This window comes from Marmota marmota, unplaced genomic scaffold (assembly GCF_001458135.2).
Source record: "Marmota marmota marmota unplaced genomic scaffold, marMar, whole genome shotgun sequence".
NCBI classification, from domain to species: Eukaryota; Metazoa; Chordata; class Mammalia; order Rodentia; family Sciuridae; genus Marmota; species Marmota marmota.
The window spans coordinates 13,758,868-13,781,893 of record NW_026000164.1 but is presented as its reverse complement, the minus strand read 5'-3'; the positions used below and the strand labels follow the sequence as shown (position 1 = coordinate 13,781,893).

The 23,026-nt window shown below is 41.1% G+C and overlaps 1 protein-coding gene across 13 annotated transcripts in view; it reads right to left on the bottom strand.

Moving 5' to 3' along the window:
• The window catches only part of Dgki (diacylglycerol kinase iota), a 340,467-nt gene that overhangs the window by 10,746 nt on the left and 306,695 nt on the right, over positions 1 to 23,026 (bottom strand). For all 13 annotated transcript variants that reach the window (XM_048786882.1, XM_048786881.1, XM_048786888.1 and 10 more), the window contains 4 exons: positions 15,850 to 15,887; positions 12,466 to 12,586; positions 4,642 to 4,678; positions 3,167 to 3,266 (listed from right to left, as the gene is read on the bottom strand). In XM_048786882.1, the coding sequence (XP_048642839.1) occupies positions 3,167 to 3,266; positions 4,642 to 4,678; positions 12,466 to 12,586; positions 15,850 to 15,887 (296 nt within the window). The remainder of the gene's footprint in view (positions 1 to 3,166; positions 3,267 to 4,641; positions 4,679 to 12,465; positions 12,587 to 15,849; positions 15,888 to 23,026) is intronic.

The window sequence follows — 23,026 nt, the reverse complement described above, 5'->3', positions numbered from 1 at the left end:
AGACAAATCCCCAGCCCTTTTAAAATAGATTTTATTTAAAGACAGGGTCTTGCTAAGTTTCTTAGGACCTCACTAAGCTACTGAGGCTTTGAACTTGTGATCCTTCTGCTTCAGCCTCCCAAGCCACTGGGATTACAGATGTACACAACCATATCTGGCTGTTTGAGAAGTTTTTTAAATGAGACTGGTGAGTACAAGTCTGCACTAAAGGGAAGCAGTGTGTCCATTTTTTCAAATGCCCACTTAATGTCCCTTGAGGTTTTCTAAACTTTTGTTCAATTATATTATTTTACTTATTTAAAAAGTCTTATCAAGTTCTAAGGAAAAGGTAAATTCATGATCATTATACCAAAGAAGTGGTTCCATGTATAAATGCACATGGCTTCAAAACTGGGCGCAGTGATGTATGCTTGTAATCCCAGTGGCTTGGGAGGCTGAGGCAGGAGGATCAAAAGTTCAAAGCCAGCCTCAGCAACTTAGTGAGGCTCTAAGCAACTCAGCAAAACCTGTCTCAAAAAAAGGGCTGAGGATGTGGCTCAGTGGTTAAGTGCCCCCCTGAGTTCAATCCCTAGTACCAATAATAATAAGAATAGTAATCAGTAAAGAGTTTCATCTTTGTCTTCATCTCAGGTACCCCAGTGAATACTGCTGGCCTCACTCAACCTGCTCCAAGTAGCATACAAAGGTATGTAAGTAGAGGATTTAAGAACAGTAATGATGGCTCTGGAATCAGTCTAAAACTTTTCCTAATTAGTTAGAATTTAGCATTTAACCACTAGCTTAAGGTTCCCATAGTAATTCCTGTTCCATTTAGTGGGACTCTGAATTGATTTTTAAGGAACTTTTCTCTAATAAGAGAAATTCCTGGGACATTACTTCTTCCTAAATAATTCTAGGAGAAGATCAAGTTTTAATTATCAAGTTCAGTGTTCTAGCACTATGTTCTAGCATTAAGTTACAGAATGCCTAAATTAAAGATCCTTAAAAGGAATGAAGCAGAGCTGTATTACTTACCCTAGAACACAATGTGGAGTGAAAACTCATGTTATACAATATGGCATATATAGTATCACTTCACCCAATTTAAAAGAAATGGAAGAAAAATAGACATATAAAGAGAGATCACTAAAAGTTTTATTGGATTCGGGTCTAGGTTGTGGGATCCTTAGTGATTTTTGCTTTTGTTATGTGTGTGTGTGTGTATGTTTTCTATAGTATTAGTTTTCTGTGTGAGAATGTTCTATATTTATAGTCATAAAAATAATGAAGTTATTTGCATTTTGAAAAAGCACACATATACAAGACACAAAATTAGAAGAAATCCCAGAGAACCTTGAGTCCACTTAACTGATGAAGAAAACAGAAAAATAAAAAGGGCAACCTGCTCACAGGCCAAGTCTCCTGAGTCCCAGTTTGTCCTTTATTTCATGTGTCTCCTATCTTTTCTTTTTTCTTTTTTAATAATTAAGTAGAAACTAGCCTTTGTGTGATAGGTGGGCAGCTAACCTGCATGCTCTGAGTGGCCCCAGGCCAACCCCACCCAACAGGGACTGGTCTAATCCTGCCTACAATGTGCATGCTCCTCAGGTAGGTTAACCATCAAAGCCTCTGATACAAAGGTCATCTGGAGAGAGTATCCTATTGAGCAATTATCTGCCATTTGAAATAGCATACTAAATTGGCTAGCCAGATGAGTAACTGACCAGCTAGAAACCGGGACACAGCTCAAGTGTATTTGAAATGCTTAAAGCAGAATTGATGCAGCAAGAGGGCAAGAATGCTGGTGTGTTGCCAGGGAACTGCAGGATTCCTAACAACCCAACTAGCTCAGAAAGGAAAGAGGTCTACTCAGGAGACTGTTATTTCACAATGCCTGCTGAAGTCTGAGCAATTTCTAGGGCAAAAATTGCACATATGCAGTCTCATTACTTAAATAAGTCTAGTGGAGCTGAAATCATTGATTAAACTTCTAAGTTAAATATGTGTCATGGCTACAGTTAGTTACTCAAAATCCAAATTACTCAGTGCTTGCTTAATGAAAGCTTCATCTATACATTAAAATTCTTCTCTGCAACTCTAGGGTAAGAGTTGGCCATTCCTTGGAGTCTACCCAGGGTACTTTAAAACTCTCAGAGCTTATCAGGATTCTTTATAGGGTTGATCTTCTGTAGAAACACCACTCCCCAGGCTCAGTCCAAGTTCAACTCTATTAAACTTCAACTGCACCTTTACTTCATCTCACCACCCTTTCTCTTCGGTGTTCTCACTACCTTCAAGATACCCATACACTCTAAATCCAGATTTATATAATTTTGGCTGCAAAGAAATCCATCACATTTCAAGCTACACTGCCTCAGGGTGAGGCAACAAAACAGATTATACAAACTGAGCATGAAAACCAACTTTGTTGTCACATCATCCTTCTGGGACAGTAGGGTATTCTGTCACCAAATGAAAAAAGCCAATCTGCTAAAACAACACTAGGCTGAATGCTCAAAGAGGAAGTCCAAGGACACACTCAACTTCCCTTAAGTTTCAGTTTCTGTACCAACAGTAATTCCCACCCTATCTAATTTCTAGATTAACTTTTAGGGAATACTATAAAGCCAGAAATGGAAAGAAATTTTCAAAAATGAAAGAAAAATAGAGAACCTCAGAAATACAGCAGATTTAAGACTGTAACCATCTCAAAGCTGGGAACCAAGCTCCAAAGAGCCAACAGGTAATCACTTTGGCATCCATGTAAGGAGCCACATAAAGGACAGATTTTAAATGGCATCGGATTCAGTACTGAAAGAGAAATCCCAAAGGAACTTCTCATTATCCAGGCCAATGTTTTTGAACATAGTCCTGACCCCTTTCCTGGGGCTTTGGATCTCCCCTCCCCACAATTTGCCTGCTGGAGTTCAACAAACAACCCCCAAGTCCCAAGGCCAGCACGTTGAAAGGTTTATAAAGTGCCACAGGCAAGCAACACCCGCCCTTTGTGCTTATGCATTTAAAATGCACTTTCTCTAAAGGAAGCACTCTATTTTTTCCTCCTTTTTCCAAAGCCCCAGGCACTTCCATAAGCACAGAAAGGATGCCTGTGCTAGGGGCTCCAGCGAAGGCAACAGTGGCCCGATCCCAAGGGAGGGAGGATGTTTGCACTCGCTCATCCAGTTACCTTGGAGTCCGTCTTTCTCAGAGATGCTCCTGCATCCACCAGAAGCTGGCACACAGCCCGGTTCCGCTGGCAGGCAGCCTTATGCAGTGCAGTCTCACCCCTAAATCAAAGATGAAATGGGAAGCCACTCATAAAGGCGTTGGGGACAGGCTTGGGGGTGGGGGGGGCAGAATGGTGAAGGGAATTATCCTACCCCCTACCATGTTGCTGCTGTCCTGTGCTCCTCAGCCTTTTCCCCTGAGGGCAGCTGAGATCAGGGCTGTGGGAAGTTCCTGGGAAGGTGATCGAGGAGGTGTCTAAAACTTGACTTTCTCATTGATTGACCATCATATCATATCTAGTTCCATTGGTTAACTAGGCTTAGTGATTTTTTTAAAATAGTTTGTTAGTTTTTTAGAATTTTCTACACTGCTTGACTTAGCATATGTTTGATGGCGTTATCGAATAGAATAATTGCATAGATTTGTCTGCACACCAAAATAATTCCCTCTGTGTCTCTGTTTGGGCAGAGCATGAAAGGTACTGGGTGGAGTGCCCAGGGAGCAGCATGAAAGGCCACCACTTTTCTGTGGCATCTCAGAATGCTTGATTGACCCTACTTGGCCTTCAAAAGAATATCTCCAGAAAACCTGACTTGAAAGTACCAGATTGGCCTCCACTCTGCTCAGGCCACTTTGGGTTCTGTGTGAGTGGCAGGCAGAAGGAGGGGCAGCCTCAGAGGGCATGTGGGAGGCTCAGTGAGACTTTCAGGGGCCCAAGATCTCCAAGCAGGAAGCAGGCCTAAGACCAGCTTCTGGGAGGGCATAGTGATAGACTTGTCTCCATCTGTGAAAGGCAGTCTAAGGAGGAATATATTCCCATTCTGAGTTCCAAAGTAAAAAGACGTTTAATGCCATAGAGTTTCATTAAAAAAAAAAAAAAATCAAATGCAACCCATAGAAAAGGCAAACTGGGGTTAGTGGCAGCAGAACTCACAACAGTGCCAAAGGGACATGCTGTGTGTACCAGCTCTACAGAGCAATGGTGGCTTTTAGAAACTCACAGCTGAAACCCCACCCCCTGGTCCTCCATTCTACTCATTCCCACTTTTGCTCTCTACCTAGTTAACTGCTCATCAACTAATTTCTCTCCATCCCACTCATCTTTATTCTACCAGGTTTATATAGAGAGAGGTAAATGTATTTATTGACGATTCTCAGCAGTTCAAGATGCTCCAGTGTAAAAGTATCTTGTTTCTAGGAAGCTCTCATTGATGACTAGCATTATCTATGCATGTAGTCATTATGACATATCATCAATTTTTATCATAAAATTTTTTATTCAGATTAGCCCCGCCTGCACAGTTATAAATACAGTTGATAGTGGACTTTTAATCAATGAAATTAAAATTACCTCATATGCCTTAGATTTTAATCTTCTCCTAGAAATGTTCTGAAGAAAATAATCTAGACTATGCAATGAAAGGCAACACTCACGTTTCACTGTCTGCCATGTCCAATAGTTCAGAAGGTCCTAGACAAGAAGAAAGCAAGATGCCCATCAAAAATAAGCTCCAAACTAAACATTAACAGAGAAACTATAGTCACAGAATTAAAATGCCATAGAAAGGTGAATTTTAAAGGAGTCATTTGGTGATAGGAATAATAAGACAAAAAGAAAACAAACAAAAAAAAGAATTCTTCTACCTCTTGATCACTCATCTCCCAATCTGGAGTCAATAACGGATAGAATGGGAAATGCAAAAGATGAGACAGTCTGCTGTCAAAAGACTTTCAATCAAGTTGAAGAAATAAAATTAATTGGAGCAGAGGAAGTGAAGAATGGTGAGGTGGCTGCCCAGAGAGACAACAGCCAATCAGGTGGGCTACCAGGACTGTTTCTCATTCTTTAGCTACAGGATGTATTTCAGGGTCCTCCCACAGTATCATGTTTTACAACTGCAAACACTGCACACGTCATCTGGTCCAATGTCTTCATATTAGAAAAAGGCTAAAGTCTTACTTTTTATGAAATTTCCCTTCTAAAACCTGGAAGAAATGTTATGCATACCCATAAATAATTATAAACACATCATTAGAAATTGAAAAACACATGAGTTTGTCTTTGGTTGGTGCTTTATTTACTAATTCTCACATCCAATCTGAATACACTACTTGGAATGTCCACTGTTCTGCCTTCTGACCACTGCTTCCCTCCTTGCAATCCCTTATCCTTCAGCCTGGAGCCCCCTTTCCTACACAAAGTCCCCTAAGACCCCACTGCACATATTGCATTAAATACCCTGCCTACATGACCTCTCTTTTCACATGCTGACCCTGTGACTCATACTTGAGTTGGGAAGTGTGACTTATCATCTAACTTGGGACCATCCAAGGTCAATGGGGATATGGCATTACTTTACTAAGCACGAGACTTGAGTAAGTATTTTCAAATTACCTACTGATTTGCCTCTCAATCTAGACTCTGGTAAACTTGTGGAAGATTTAGCCTGTGCTTTCCCCATCACTGTGTCCTTCTTGATACCCAGCATAGAGTCCAGTTCCAGGCCGATGCTTAAATATTTGGCTGAATGAATGAATAAACATGGCAGGAAGTACCAAATACAGTTTGAGGTACTGGGCATGTTACAATCCTTGGGATTTGTCTTTGTATTGGTGGAGATCATGATTATTGCAAATTAACTTACTTTGCATAATGTAAGAAATTTGGGGGGAAGACATTCTAAGTTTCTAACCATGAATTTGCCAAAGAAATGACTGTGATATCATCAAATTTCTAAGTTCTGTTCATCCTGGAGCTAAATCATCTTGACCTCATTGCTTTCCCATCTACTCTTCACTGGAGCTAGGTGAATCTGTTTTTTAAGGAACACGGGGGATGCTACACAGAGCCTTGGGCATGCTAGCTAGGTAAGCACTCTACTGCTGAGCCATATCCCAGCCTCCTCCTGGTTTCTCCCTCTCTCCTTCCCTTACTCCCTCCTCTTTTTACTTTTTATTCTAGTTGACAAGTAGACTTCCTAACAGGTCTCTGCCTGGAATGTAACTGCATGAAGAAAGTGTTATTTAAAAATAAAATGGTCTTTTATCACCTGGATTTCCAAGTTTCCATCTATCATCTACTGTTCATTCCCAAGTACGTGATGAAGTTTACAGCCTTACACTGGGAAGAACCCTTCCTTCATTGGTTCTTTAAGTTTCATTTATTCACGTCAGCTGAACTCATAAGGGCACAACTGATTGTTTCTAGATCTGTTTCTAGATCTGGGAGCTTGATCCCCCACTCTCCCTACCCACAACAGCCTTTCTTTTTCTAATGTCATACCCAAACCCAACACATTTTTCAAAGCCCTGTCTGTGACAAGGTCCTCTGAAGAGATGATCTGTGATCTCAGAACTCCCATGATGCTTCCTTGGTTCTACCCTGTATCTCAAATTTCCTTGTCAAATGTTATGCCTTATCTCTTAAATTATTCTAAATCTCTTGAGTATCAGAACGCTTTTATTATTTTTGTATACACCATGTACCTTATATGAATGAGTCAACAAACATCTAACTCAATCATCTTTTTTAACATTTGAGAATATTCTTTTTTAGTGGTTCTTTTCATGATAGATGACAGTAGAATCCATTTTGATAGAATTACACAGCATGGAATATATCTTATTCTAATTGGAATCACATTCTTATGGATGTACAAATGGTGGGATTCACTGTGTGTACTTCTGTTCCTTACTTCTGTGATTCTGAGGAAATAAGAATGATAATCCTTCTCCCTCCACCTCATACACACATCCAAAGCAGACCAGGCAGAGATTAGGACTGAGGCTCCTGGCACTGCCCCTCTTGGTTTAAACTCTCAGTTCCAACACATGCTAGATGTTGGACAAGTTCGTAATGCCTTGGTTGTCACACATGCAAAGCTCGATTAATATTAATCTCAAAGGTTGTTGGGAGGTTTCCTGAGTCATATGCATAACATGCATATAACAGTGTCCAGCCCACCATAAGCACCACTTAGAGTTTAGATAGTGATAACTGTCCTGTTCCCTGTCATATATAGCTGATCACATCAATCAAATGGGACATCAGTGTGGGAAGATGACACAGAGGACCACTTCACTCCCACTTGCATTTGAAGTCACTCAAGCTATAGGCCAGAGAACCAAGCACTCCATGCCTTTTCAGTTGCAGACAGGGCATCCTCCACAGGATCAAGAGCAAGAGGCCCACTGGGCCCCACGGTCCTTCTGAGGAGCTCCAGATACCTTTGGCAAACCTTTGAATCCTATCATTGTGGAAGGAATTCCAGGAACACAAACAGCCTGGCCTCACCAGTAGCTAGGCCCCCATCATTACTGCTAATTGTACCCAACTGAGGCAACAGAGGCCTCTTTTGCAGCACTGTCCATCAGAGCTGCATCCACCATGGGTCCAGTGACCCCCAGGGTCCAAGCTTCCATGCATGGGAGGGAACATGAAATATTTTAACTCATTAACAACAAGGGTTTGACAATCTAAGGGTGGGGACAAGGAAAAGAAAGGACATTGTGCCTCACCATATCTGAATAGGATAAAAACAGAATCATTAAAAGTGCAGCCAACTCAGTTATTCCAATGCTGATTTTCCAGTCTGTGCTTCCGGCATGCCTGTGGCCAGAGAAGAGGCACAGACACTGAAACAGACACTTGCTCTTAATTAACATCTAAAGAAACTCTAGTTAAGGGTTTGGGGTATGACTTGGAATGACTAATTTATTTAACCCCAAAGTCCTTTCTCCTTCCATTAACATAATCACAAAATATTGAAACTTTTTTTTTTTTTTACTTTTTTTTTTTTTAAGTGCAGGGATCAAACCCAGTCCCCAGGGCCCATGCATGCTAGGCAGGCACTCTACCATTGAGCTCTATCCCCAGCCCACTAGAACATTTTGTGCACTGGCAGGCAAATGACCAGTGAAGAAGGGAAAAGGTGGCAGTCAGCTCATTACAGATAGCAGTGGGGAGCTGCTTTTAATAGCACAGGTACATTTTCTCATCATTTTGTGAGCCTGCTTTCAAAGGCCTATGTTTGCATTGTGCTAGCAAGAAGGGGGCTGCACAGTAAGACACAAGAAGAGTGGCTGCCAGGTGTATCCCAATACAAGGTGTGCCATCCCTCTTGGTTTGTTCTGCACTGACAAATAACCAGTTTAGAACCATGCTCTAAACTAGCCTGTGCTGTTTAGTCACCGTGCTGCAAGATTTGGATGGGGGTGGTCAGAGAGCTGAACATAATAAACAAAGGTCACAAGAATTTTCTTGAAGGATAAAATGTATTAAAAAAAAATAGCACCTAAACCAGGTGTGGTAGCACACGCCTGTGATTCCAGTGGCTCAGGAGGCTGAGAAAGGAGGATTGCAAGTTCTAAGATAGCCTCGGCAACTTAGCAAGACCCCGTCTCAAAATAAAAACATGAAAAAGGGCTGGGGATATGGCTTAGTGGTTAAGTATCTCTGGGTTCAATTCCTGGAACCAAAAGCAACAACAACAACAACAACAAAATTGCTCCTAAGATTTTTGGAAAGTTGGGTCTCACTAATTAAAAAGGACAAAAAAGAAAAAAAAAAGAGAAAAAAATTAAAGACTGATTTTCTTCAATTTATACAACAAGCACATGCAGGTCCTCTGCCTTCTGGTTATTTGTATCTCATGTCTTTTGCTAGAATAAGGAATCCAGAAGACATATGCATGAGTTTGGATTAATAACCTAACCTCATGATGCTTCTGTTTTTACCATCTGTCAAATGGAAATTAAATGTGCTATTACATTTAGCATCTAGCTCAATAAACTTTAGTGTAATGAGTGCTGTAAATTTTTTTCCTCCAAAGTGTCTGGGACAATTAATTTTTTTAAATGAATGATTGTTATGTTTAAATCATACTAGATCCCAGACCACATGTTTTTCCTCAGAGAACTATTCATAATTGAAACATGGATTTAAAGGACTGGACCATGTGGGAAATTGTCTGGAAAGTAAAGGAAAGAACAATCTCTCTCATAAGGGGACATATACATCAGTATTCAGGCGAAGTCTGAAGAACATGAAAGGAGGCAAAACTTCAAAATCTTTCAAAGCAATCATGGTGGTAAGTGGTCAAGCTCTCCTAACTGCAAGGAGTCAGTCCATGGGCTCTTCCCTGGGCCACGCTGTTCCTTGCTGGTGCGACTCTGACTCTATCATCCATATTGCATTTGTGTTATATTGGATGTGCCTTTGGTACCACGCATTCTTTAATTTGCTTCCCACACCAGTGCATCCAAATCCCCTTTGCTATTCCTTCCACCTCCCCATAGCCTCTCTCCCTTCCTCCCTCTCTCAGGACTCATTTCCCATTAGTCTCCCTGACACTGCCAGCAGACCATTCCAAATCCTCCTCTGCCCAGAGACAAAGGCTGCACAGATGTGGGGAGAGCTGGCACTGGGAATGCTAACAGCACTGTCATCCCGGCCCAGCAGGAAAGTGGTCGTTTCTCTCTGGGACCAGAGGCAGAAAAGGCTGGGGGGGGGGTGTTAAAAAAAGAAAAAGAAAAAAGAAAGATTGGAGGCAGAAAAAGAGGGAAGACAAAATAACCCATTGAAATCAAAAAGGAAATGCATGAGTGAGATTTCTATCAGGAAAAACAGTGGGGGGCAATGGAGTAGGCGTGGGGAGAATAAAAACAAAAGAGCCAAATGCATAGGGCGTAGTGGAACAAAACAACACAAAAGTCTCTTGGAGGGGTAAACTAGGGGGAGGGAGCCCGCAAAAATGATGGCTGAAAGGAGTTGAAAAGTGGGAACCACCATGGGGAATCTCAGCATCCTTAGCCTCTGCCCTGTCTCTGGAATGGTTAGCTCTCTTCCTCCTCGGTTCTCTTTTCAACCCTCTAAATGCCCAGATTCCAGTTTTTCATAAAGGAAAGCTGCTCGCTGTTTGTATGAGAGAAGAAGGCCAAAGGAAGAGGCCCCCTGTGGCTTTTTCAGAACAAACCACACATCTCACTTCCTGCAGTCCTCAGCCAGTTTGAAAGAGCCTTAGAAGAGAAATACACTGTGGATCCTCCTGTCAGGGAAGACAACCATCTCTCAGGACTCTTGTTCAGCAGGTGTTTTCTTGATCCTGAACCACACTCCTTACCCTAAATGCCCACTGAAGAAGCAGGCACAGCAGAGGGGGAGGTGCTTACAGCAGTAAGGATGCCCTGAGCCTTGTACAAGGTGAGGACCACACAAGTGTCACTTATGAACCTTGAAAGGGACCCACTGAATCCACGGGAAGCAAAGGCACCTTTTGTCAGGTCTTTCAACATATTTTGGATTTATAATATCTGAAGCTACAGGAAAGACATGGACCAGCATGGACCAAATTGTAAAAAATAAAAAGAGATCAAGAGATTTGCTGCATTCAGGAACTAGGAGGAGTGTGTTCTCTGGATCTTTGGCATGGCATAAAAATTTCATTTATTTAGTTTTTTTTTTATTTACATGGATTCAAACTGATCAGACTTACTTACTGCAAATCTGTTGCTTATTTTTAAATATGATACCATAGTCTGGTCAACAATCCTAAATGGCTTCTGGAAGCCTTTTAGAAAAGGCACTGCCACTTTGGTTAGGCCAGGGTAATTCCAAAGTTATCATCAGTACTAAGGAAAAACTATTTCAATCAGCAGCGATCCCTTTAAAAGTGATTACAGAGTAGAGATAGGGTAAGGTTTTCATTTACTTGTTCCTGATTTCAAGAATGGGATAATTTAAAGGGGCTTCTATAATTTAAAAGAGATGAATGGTTCTGCAAAGGTAGTTTTCAATTTCAAAATGCACAGGTTAATACACATTGTATCAGCAATAAAAGATGTTAAGAAAACAAATGAGCATTTAACTCTTGCAGAACCAGGTGAATTTGACTACCAAAAGATTTCACATTCAAAATAAAAAAAAAAATCACATTCATATTCTTAAGTAAATAGAAATGATGAAATGGATGATTTTTTAAAAAATCGGTAATTAGTGTATAAGATTGATAAAAATGCATTTCAATAAAGATCAGTTGCAAATGAATTTTCATTACTTGACTATAATAGTAAAGTTTAAAAATGCCATCTATCAAAAATGTAGTGATTCTTGGAATGCCAATTGGAAGATTTAAGTTCAATCAGAAGAGATCTATTTACTTCACTATCTCCAGTCTTTCTCCTGGGCATCTCCTGACCCACTGGAGATTCTGATGGGACAGGAAACATCTGAGACCTCTGGAACTCTTTCCTGTGAATGAAGTTAGATAATGACTGGGAATCTTGAGTCTTTTTTCTTTTTCTCTTGAGCATAAACATTAAACCAATTAACAAACTCTAACCAAAGCACTAATCTGCTACTATCTATAATCTGAATTTGGGTGCCAATTAAGTAGGCCACATGTTCACTATCAGCTCTCAAAGTCTTCCAGGATCTCAGTGGACCTTATGTCCTCAGACACATTGAGCTTCCACATCTTCTCCTTTCAATTAGCCTAGCCAGGCAGACCCTGCCCCCACAACACCCTGCCCACCCCCAACTCCCTGTTTTTCCTGTTCTTTATTCCTCAAAATACTGTAAACATGAGAAACTAACATAACAATAGAGACTTGATATTCACCATCTTTATTAATGCTTCTAACAAGCTCTTAGAGACAGGTGCTCTAGGCCAAATCCAGCAGAGGATCTAACACCAAATTATTCCTCAAAATCCCAGTTAGAAAATGTTCTGGGAGGTGAGTATAGCTGGCCACAGAGGACAAAGGAGTACTAGGCATTTCAAGGAAAATAAAGCATGACTTAAAAAGATGAATGGGATTCCAACAGAATAAACTGAGAAACTAAAAAGATTAAAAAAAAATCATAGTCATAAATCCTCAGAATGGTCAACTACAAATATGGATTAGGTAGCTGATCCCAATCAGTTAATTTACCAAAAAAAAAAAAAAGTTTTTAGAAAAATAAAACACATTATGCCAGATTGCATTTAATTTTGTCCTTTACTTTTTAAAAATTAATGATCCAATAATAGCCTATATGGGGCTCCATATGATGATGGCTTCTATTAATTGCTTGGTTAGGATGACCCACAAGTATCAGTCATCTGTAAACCTGGCTGCTTCATATAAGCTGGGAGAGTCAGTTAAAATGGGATTAGCAGTCTTTCTCCCATTGTGAAGACAGACTGGGTGAATGCCAATTTAGAAGATGCCTCTACTTCATGCAGGAGTGGTCTTTGGTAAGTTCTTGTGCCTACTCACCATGGTCCAGGATATATTTCACAATCTCCCCGTTGCCGGTTTTGGCTGCGTAGTGAAGCAGTGAACAGTGATCCGGTCCCTGAATTAGCAGACTGCCTCCATTTTTATAGCTTTCTATTAGCTGAAAGGGAGAAGCATGGAAAGAGGCTCAGGTAGAATCCAGAACAAGAACAGCTAAGTCCTCATAAAGTAAGACTCACGTAGCAACCCGCAAATGTTTCTAGCCTCAGAGGACATAGAAAAAAGTCAAAGAGATGAAGTGGATTTTTGGACTGCGATATTACTCACATAGATGGCTGGTGTCTCACCTGGCTCTGGGGAAGGTCTGTGGTATTCAATGGTCCAAGGAAACTGAAACTTTCTCAATTGCTGTTCTCCTTCCTCTTCTAAGCTCTAGTCTCTGTCCCATGGGAGTGAGGGGTAAAGACAGCAAAAACTTCCCTTCCCTAGGTTGGCTCAGCACTCTTTCAAGGGAGAGAATAGTTATTGCTATAAGCAGAAAGAGAGCATGGCTGATAGCTAAGCTCCTTCCCTGTGTCGTTTAGCTTTTCTTCAATCTAAAGAGCCTGACTACCAAATAGAAGAGCTGCTTCTCGTTTTCCTGAACACAAGCATTTACACGCACACATGCATAGACCACTGTGTGTGGCTCCCTTGCTCATCCAGACCTGCAGCCTGGCCTGACGCCGTCTGAGGATCATCCAGTACATACCCCCAAAGGCTAAAGATGATCCATGGGATGAAAACTGAAATGATGAAGAGAAGGATGTATTTATTTCTGTGGGAGGAAAGACTGGGAGTGGGGGGAAACAATTTGGCCGCCTGAGAGTAAGGTGGCTACAGGAGGAGGTAGCCTAGGTTCATGAAGGATAGAACACTGTAGAAAGTGCAAATAGGGTCCTGTTCGCCAAAGGGCAGCATATTTGAACAAGAAGAGCTTTCGTGACATTTCTAAAGGGCAATTTGAGGATGAACAGCCGTGCAGGTCATAAGCAAAGGGAATGCAGAAACAAAGCTGAACGTGACTCAGTCATTGGTCTACAGGCCTTTCAGGCGACTCAGAAGACAGAGGTGTAAAGAATTATAGTGACAGAGGGGGATACTATGAGGATAGCAGAGGCCCACCAGGGGACCACAAAGCACTGGATACAAAAGGAGCCCTGCAATCCTGCCTAGAAAATAGATGAAGAGGAATAGCTGAATGGAGGCCAAGGACTCATGGGAATCTCCATCCCTAAACTGTAGGGCGAGAGGATAGGGAGAAGTAGCCAACACTCCTCTCATGACCGGACAGAATCCTGCTCTACCCAACTGCAATGGCACCCTTTCCTTGGGGGCAGATCCAGAAAGGATGGATGGAAGTACAGACCCAGCCAGACCCAGTTGCCCAGCAGCCTTGACCCTGTCTTTCTAAGGGCTTTTAGACACTGGGACTCTTTAGTGAGCCGTGGGCATCCTATGCAGCCCAGCTGTTCAGGAGCTGTGTGACAGCCCTCCCCCTGAGCGGCTCCTGGGATCTTCTGTTCCCTAGTCCTTCTCTCCTTCTCTCTCTCTCCTAAAAATATGCACATATACACAACAACCAGTTTAATACTTAATTTGTACTGTACTTTCTATGCATACGAGAGAAACAGAAAATTGAGAAGAATGAGAAAAAAGGTACAAAAGAAAAAGACTAAAAAAGAAAAAAAAAAACTTCAGCCACTGTATTTCATCTCTCTGTGAATAAGTTGTCATTAAGTTACTTTTTAGCCATCTAGGACATCATTATAATGTAGAATGCAGAAAGACATCCAGCTGGACGTAGTGATTTTCTATATTTCAAATTACTCTCTGCTAATTACTGAAAATGTGTGGTGATATCCAAGGACCTGGAATGTTGGCTGCCTACACTAAAAGCATACAGAAAATCAAATGAAAGGGTTTCCGATGTTCGGTGCTTTGCAAAATGTCCTGGCCGAGAGGTTCTCCAGGGGCGAGGATCCGCCTTGTTCTCCTCTTTACTTCCCACAGGGCTTACCGGAAGTCCTTGCAGGAGCATAGGATGGTGCTAATCCACTGCTGGGAAAGGCAATGAACGCACAGGTACACTGCTCAGGGGGGCACTTCTCCCCTGGGTACCCATGGAGTGACACTCTGATCTGGACAACAGCACGGGTAATACCATTTTCATAATTATGTGCCTACACATGGCAATTGGCCAATATGTTTACAACCTTCTATATTACTCGGCTAGTAACCTGTTGAAAACGTAAAAATGTCGTACAGGTAGGCCTTGATTTATCTGATATAAGTACTTTAAAAAACAATGGTGGTGCTTCTCAGTTTTCTTCTAAGGCATTTGGGTAGTCAATCTGACCTGGAACTTTCCTACTCTGCTGATGGGTAAGGCACAGCCTCCACTCTATATATACAGCAGGTCAGTGCTGCTGATGTTACACAGGGACATATGATATGGGTCCCCATGCCTGAAAATGATATGAGACCAGATAAACATTTTAGAACACTCATAGACTACATTATACAAGACATATTTTTATCCCCACCATTTTTAGCTGTTAAAAAAATGATTAACACTGTAAAATGAGTAAAATGGCTAACATTTTTGAGCCCTTTCTATATAATACAGACCATCATGACAATATCACTTGCATGATAACATTCAATCCTCATAGCAAACCAAAAAAAGGGGCAATATTATTATCCTGCTTTATGGATGAAGAAATTGAGGCACAGAGGGAATTCAATAATGGCTCAAAACCTCACGAGTAATGAACAGTAGGGCCAAGATCTGAACTCAGGCAGGCAGCCTGACTTCAGAATTTATAGTCCCTCCCAAGGCAGCGGTGACCATTTCCTTCCTTAGAACTAAATTCACCAGAAAAAAATGGGCACAAATAAGATGTTCAAAATGGACCAGTTGATCTTTAGGCTAACTATGATCCACAAAGCATCAAACTATAACAACGGAAGATGTGAGCCCCATCACAGAGAATGCATTGTGGGTATTGCCTAGGTTATTCTTTAAAATGTATTCATTTCAATATCTGTCTGAAAAGAAATCCTTTACTTTCTCAAATGTCAGCTTCTTCAGAGCAGGAACTCTGGGCACTGTGGCCCTGATACTGGGTGTATGGTTCATTGTAATGAATTCAGGCAAATCTCAGGGCATTTTCCCACAGACCCTGCGCTGTTGGGAATGAAGAGAGACTATGAGGGCTCCTCTCTCTCTGTGCTCTGTTCTCAAAAATATCCTTCCTCCTTCTCAGCCAATGCAGGCAGTGGGGAGATAATCCATAAGCAGGATCTTGAAAATTTGGTGAACAATATCATTTTTTGAAAATTCTTAATGAATCACCAAATTTGCAAAGAGAGATATCTTACCTTCATAAGATCACCAGCTATTACTGCCTGCAAAATTGCTGTGAAAGACAAAACAGAGATGTCCATTAGTAGAAGGCCCTCTCTTTAAAATCCTACAGAAGGTTGGGTGCATATTTTGAAAGGGCAGTCTATGGTAGTCTGTGGGGAGAACCTAGAGAAGGAGAAGCATCCCGAAGGCTGAAACTTAGTCAAACAGATGAAGGTCCTCTCTTTCAGCCCTTCCCTGCCCAGGCACCAATCCCATGCATCATTCTAGATCCCTTAGGAGTCCCGCTCCAGTCCTGGTCCAGCAAAGATGGCATGAAATTTAGAGTTTCACGGACTGGATTCAAATCTTAGCTCTGACACCAAGGAGCTGTGGAACAGTGGGTGAATTTAACTACCTGAGCCTCAGTTTCCACAAATGCAAAGGAGAAAGTCTTAACTTTATGGGAGGCTAAAAGGATTCATGAAGCCCTATGGATGTTCCTAACTAGCCACAGGTGCCAAGGAAGTGTCTAATCATGACTGTGGCTAGTCCCTTATTTCTAGTTCCTTCTCCTTAGCTCTTTTGAAGTTGAAGTAATCACCTGTCATTTTGATTATATATTTCGTAATGATAAAAACTCACTGCTATAGATAGTAAGATGATTAGAGGAAACCATTCTATTTTAATTGTGTCTAATGATTTATGCACATCATGTGGGGTATGGAAGGAAATAAGAAAACATGCTTGACAAAAGTGGAAAACTATATGTGTGTCTGATGATAATTATCATTCTTAAAAGGAACTATTTACACCAGGATGGATATGGTCCTTTTAGATAAATAATATATCAATTATGAAACTACTCAAAAAATAGATTTTCAGGTTTTGAAGTCACAAAATTTTATAAGAAAAATAATGTAAATTTATTTTGCAAAGTGATATTTTATTCTACTTGCTTGAGTAATTTCTCAGGTAGAGTTAACCAAAAGTGAAGTACTATGCAACAAAGTACATGAAGCTGTGGCTGCTGCTGAGCAAAGTCCTTGAGGCTTTTCTATGGCTCACTGTCGAGTCCTGGGTGAGCAGATGCAAAGGACCATGTGAAACTCACTCGGGGACACAGGACTGAGCATCTGTCTTTAGTAGAAGCCTTGAAAAACTTGGTGATGAGAAGGGCAAGTTGAAAATAGACAGAAGGAGGATGCATGGAAGACCATCTGAAACCATCTGAGGGTTTCTTTCCATCTTCCTATAAATTCAGCACATGGCAGATGTGTACCAATTAACTTCTCAGTTTGACTGAAAAGAAAGCAAGTAAAGGAAAGGAGTGGGAAGGGAGAGATGTGAAAATAATACAGAAGGAATAAGATAGGTCAAAAGAACCTAAGAAACATCCTGTCTCTCTCTTTGTTTTATAAGTGGGGACCTTGGCATCTGAAGTTAAGTGACTCTCTTGGGGCACAGAGCAAGTAGAGGCCTAGTCAGCATCACCAGGCAGGCCCCTGTCCAGTGCCCCATGGAGCTCACTGTGCACAGAGCCCTGCTAGTCTCTGCGGAAGGTATGTAGAAGGTGGCAGAAAATGCTGCTGTGAGGTTTGTAGCATTGTGGGGAAAAGTGCTTGACTCAGGTCTAATTCTGACTCTGTAATTTACTGGGCCCATAAATTTAAGAAGTGATTCAGTCTTTGAGCCAATTTTTTCATTAACAGGTATATTGCTCACCTCCCTACCAAGGATCAAAGTTTAAAAAGTGTTTTGTGGGATGGTTGTATAGACAGAAGACACGATTCTCAGTACTGCTGTGACTGCACCCAAGTACATGGAACAGACATATGGACGTTTTAGAAGGAGCCTTCCAACAAGGTAAAGTTGGCATGTGAAGTTGGGCAGACATAACTCTGTTAACATAGCACCAGGCAGAGGACAAGCACACATAAAGGAGCCAAAGGGATGGAGCTTAACTTCAAGACATAAAGACCACATCAGAGCTCAGAGAAGAAGAGGCGGGGAGAGTATTAGCAGTCACAGATCTGGGGGAACAAATCAGAACATCATGCTGCAGGATGTTCTCTTGGTTGCAGGAAAATATTCAGAGTGTGAAGGAAATAAAGGCAGGAAAATGGCACAGGGGAACAGTTAATGTACCGCCCTGTAACTCACAAAGCAGCATAGCCTATGACTTCAAGATCTTATCAAACCCTTTCTCAGAATTTAAAAGTTCAAAAAAAGATGGAGACAGAAAAATAGAGAAAGAAGAAAAAAATGGATTTATTAAAGCACTTGCATAATAAAATATACAGCATGTAAATAATCAATTGAAGATCATGAAAGAATTCCTTGGGCAAAAACTATTTATGGATCTCAATCAATCAATCAATCAATCAATAATAGAGGCTAGGTTAAAACTTACTAGCTAGTGGTGTAGTTAAAAAAAATTCTTGGAGGAAGTTAGTTTAGGCCAACTTGGTCACGATTAATTCAAATAATTAACAAAGAAGGTTTGGAACCCTTGCAAAGAATGTGAACAAAGCCGTGATAGTTAAAAGATGTATTTCTTAAAGGAAACTGCAAAGAGCTCCATATTGTCACATCAAAAGTGGTCTCAGGTCATGTGCTGCAGAGTCTCACAGGGGCCACTCCAATGAGCACCACTATGCCAAGATGAGGCACCTAGATTATACCCTGCAGGTGATGGGAAGCTATGGGGTTAAATGCGAATCTGGGGAGCATATAAACGTCCTTACACAGGCCAGTTTGATTCTGCTTCTCTCCTTCTGAAAACAGTTATGACCTGCTCTTAGCTCTTTCCCCCAGATTTCCTGCAGTCAAGCCTCTTTCTACTTCTACCCCAGAACATTCAGAAGCATTGTTATTTATGTTTGCTGGTGTCCAACAGCCTCCCAGTTTGATGTCCCAATGAATACGCAGAGAAACATATAACAGAATCATAACCACAAATAATCTCCATTGTACTGAATATGGAAAGCATGAATATTTATTTTTAAGTCAAGCAATATACCCAAGGGTAGCTATTATGCAAACATTATTAGGAACAAGGCTCACTTCTCTCTCCTGATTAATGTCTTTTCCTATGAACACTGTTGTTGAAGATCTTCTCTGCATAAAGAGAACCTGAATCCATTAGTATTCAATTCCAAATAATAACCTTCTGAAAGATCAAGCTTGAAAACAAATAATGAGTTGTTATGATCACAGTATTATTCTTTATTTCTTGAGCTCTAAGTTTTCCTTTTTTTCTTTTTCAAAACTCCTTCAACTAAAGAAACAATGCTTCAAACTTCCAGAAGTAAGAGAAGTCAAACTGTTAACAGGATGTGCAAGTTATTGAATAGATGAATAATAAGTTTCCTGGAAAATGAAATCACATTATTTCTTCCTTTGCAGGAAGACAGGCATGTGAGGGGGTAGAGAACTAGGGCATTTGTCATTTTTAGAGGTTGGAAGTTTCATCATTAGCCGATATGCAGTGGTTCATTTTTTCCTTTAGTGCTATGACTTTCAATAAATTGCTGTCCACCGCGCACCCCAGGACAGAACGCTGGGGACCCAGGGGCAACTGCCTGTCTTCCCTCTCACAGACCTTCCTTGCTAAAGCCCGGATTCCTAAGAGTCTGGATGTGCTCAGACCTGGTTTATGGAAGGAAAAGATGGCTTCCATCACACAGAACCAAGAAAGGGAGAAGAGAACCTCTATGATTCCAGGGTTTATATCGCTCTAAAATTCATGTTGAAACTTTATCCTCATTGTTGAGAACCAATTAGGAGGTGGGGCCTTTGAGGAAGTGATTATATTATGATTAATCATGTTAGTAACATAATTACTTGTGACAGAGATTAATGCCCTTCTGAAAGAGACCTCAGAGCACTGCCAGGGCCTTCCATCTTCTCCACCTTGTGAAGACACAGCATTTCCCCTCTTTACTTTGCTACCATGAATGCAGTGAGAAGGTGTCATCATGGAATCAGAGAAAGCCTTTGTAAGACACTGAATCCACTGGCACCATGATATTGGACTTTGCAAGTTCAATTATTTATATTTAATATCTATTATCTATTATTTATACATTACCTAATCTATGGTATGTAGTTAGTAGCAGGAATGGATTTAGAGTCCTTGTTTGTCTCAGGGCAGCCCTATCCAAGGTGGTGGGGATACAGATGCACAAAAAACAAAGTCTACTCTCTGATGAAGCTGATGTTTTGGCAAAAAGTAAAAAAAAAAAAAAAAAAAATTAAAAAAAAAAAAAAACCAAGATCTGACTTTATAATTAGGAAGGAATATATTATAATAGAGGATGGATTCAGATGGCTTGGATTTCAGTCTTTAGAGCATCATTAGCTAATGAAGACCATGGACAAGTTAGATTGCTAAGCTTCAGTTATCTCTTTGAAAAAAAATGAAGATTAAAAGAGTAAATAATTTATGGTTTTAAGCACCAACACTTTTTGTTCCAACACAGAAAGTGAATATTCAGCCTGGCCACTGCAAATGCTGCTCTCACAGTTTTCTTGACCTGGTCATCATCACAGATGATGTCTCTTCAGAACCCTGCCCAAAACGCAGTCCTCATCACCACAGTCCTCAGACTTTCCCCCTCTCCATCAGTGTTGCTTCCTGCTTGGCCACCAGGCAGCTCATACCTTCAGCCACCCAAGAGCCCACTTCTCTCGGATCCATATGTCCACACAGCCTTTCCTGTCTTCACCTCACCAGGGGCACGATGTCCAATTCCTCTACTGTGTGAGCAGCCAGCCATGCTACATGTGCCACAACCTGTGAAGGCTTAGCTCACAAAGACGTGGAATTCAGTATGATCATTAAACACAGCAAAAGTAATCTAACTCACTCAATGGTGCAGATAGCCACTGTGAATTATGCTAATTAGGCACAAATGGGAAGCAGCCCAACAAAATGACAGTAATTAATATTATTTTACACAGACAAACAGAACAAGTCCAAGATGAGGTGAGAAAAAGGAGAAATTAGATATGTCTAAAGAACTCTGCATTTTAATCTAGGCCTAGAGGAGGTTTTCACAATAGAGATAAGATACGTGACAAGTTATTTCCTATTCTAAAAGCTAAAATGCTGAGAGATTTTCTTTAAAGAATCTACTAAAACTAATTCATGAGTATTCTTGTAATGATATGCAAATCTGTATCAGTCAACTATTACTGCATAGCAAGCCATGTCAAAACACAATGGCTTGCAACACAACAATGATCATTTTGCTGAAAAATCTGCATTTTGGGCTGGGTTCTGAAGAGATGGAATGTCTGCTCCACTGAGAGCTGAATGACCCTCTCTGAATACCAGCCACAAATCACAAAAACTTCTTCCTGTGGAAGTCTCAAGCTTGCCTATATTCAAGGAGGAAAGACACAGACCACACACTCAATGGGAAGAGTGTCAAAGTGCCCTTGAAAAATCTGTGTATAGGACAGGAGACAAGACTGTTTTAGAAAGTACACACTGTCACACCTCATACCTGCCTTTCTCCTTCCATCTCTAAAAAAACGGTTCTTTCCAAGAAGTACTTTACAGTCTTTTTTTATTTTTCTGCTGAGATACTCGTGACACAAAACAGACGGCACTGTATGTGTATAATACATACCCACACGCAGAATGCAGTTGACGAAGGCCGTCAGTGAGGGTCAGAGGCATTCCCCAACACTAAGTGAAAGTGGTCACCAACCCTCCTATTCAAAGCCCGTCATAATTCAAGTGTATGATGTGACAGTTTTATTTTCTACAGGCAGGACATTATCTTCCTTTCTAAACTCTCAACTTGCAATGTGACTTCATCTAATGAGCTGTGTCCTCTCTCCTGGAATATGGACAAACTTGTGACTTCCGCAGGAAGGGCCCTTTGTGATTTCCAAGGCAAGGCGAGGAGGCTTCACTGGGCTCTGTGGGGCTGGTTGTTTCTGGAACCCAGCCATCATTTCCCTAGGAAGCCCCAGTAGCCCCTGGGAAGCCCACCTGGATAGAACTGAGGATCCCAACTGAGCCAGTGCCCAAGTACCAGCCAAGGGTGTAGCTGGTGTTCAGAGAGGGTCATTCAGCTCTCAGTGGAGCAGAGACATTCCATCTCTTCAGAACCCTGCCCAAAATGCAGATTTTTCAGCAAAAATGATCATTGTTGTGTTGCAAGCCACTGTGTTTTGACATGGCTTGCTATGCAGTAATAGTTGACTGATACAGATTTGCATATCATTACAAGAATACTCATGAATTAGTTTTAGTAGATTCTTTAAAGAAAATCTCTCAGCATTTTAGCTTTTAGAATAGGAAATAACTTGTCACGTATCTTTTTATCTCTATTGTGAAAACCTCCTCTAGGCCTAGATTAAAATGCAGAGTTCTTTAGACATATCTAATTTCTCCTTTTTCTCACCTCATCTTGGACTTGTTCTGTTTGTCTGTGTAAAATAATATTAATTACTGTCATTTTGTTGGGCTGCTTCCCATTTGTGCCTAATTAGCATAATTCACAGTGGCTATCTGCACCATTGAGTGAGTTAGATTACTTTTGCTGTGTTTAATGATCATACTGAATTCCACGTCTTTGTGAGCCAAGCCTTCACAGGTTGTGGCACATGTAGCATGGCTGGCTGCTCACACAGTAGAGGAATTGGACAGCGTGCCCCTGGTGAGGTGAAGACAGGAAAGGCTGTGTGGACATATGGATCTGAGAGAAGTGGGCTCTTGGGTGGCTGAAGGTATGTGCTGCCTGGTGGCCAAGCAGAAAGCAACACTGATGGAGAGGGGGAAAGTCTGAGGACTATGATGATGACCAGGTCAAAAGAACTGTGAGGGCCACATTTGCAGTGGCCAGGCTGAATATTTACTATTCACTGGCAAAAATGCGTTGGTGCTTAAAACCATCACCTGAGTTTTGTTCATTGTATATGTCATGCATTCATAAAACCCTCTGGGGAAGATTATTTATTTAACGTAGGTGAAATTAAGAATTCTATCTCAGGTGGACTCTGTCCCTAGTTTCTCCTTAATAATCAGATGTGAGCGAAGAGATTTTCCTGATTTTCCCACTAAGTTTCTCTTTCAACCAAAGTAAGGCTTCCTGAACTTCAGGTTTACAGTCCTCCCATTCCACCTTCCAGCCTCTCACCTCCATTGAAGAAACATGGAGTGGAGGGTGCAGACCACACACCTCACCCAGCCTA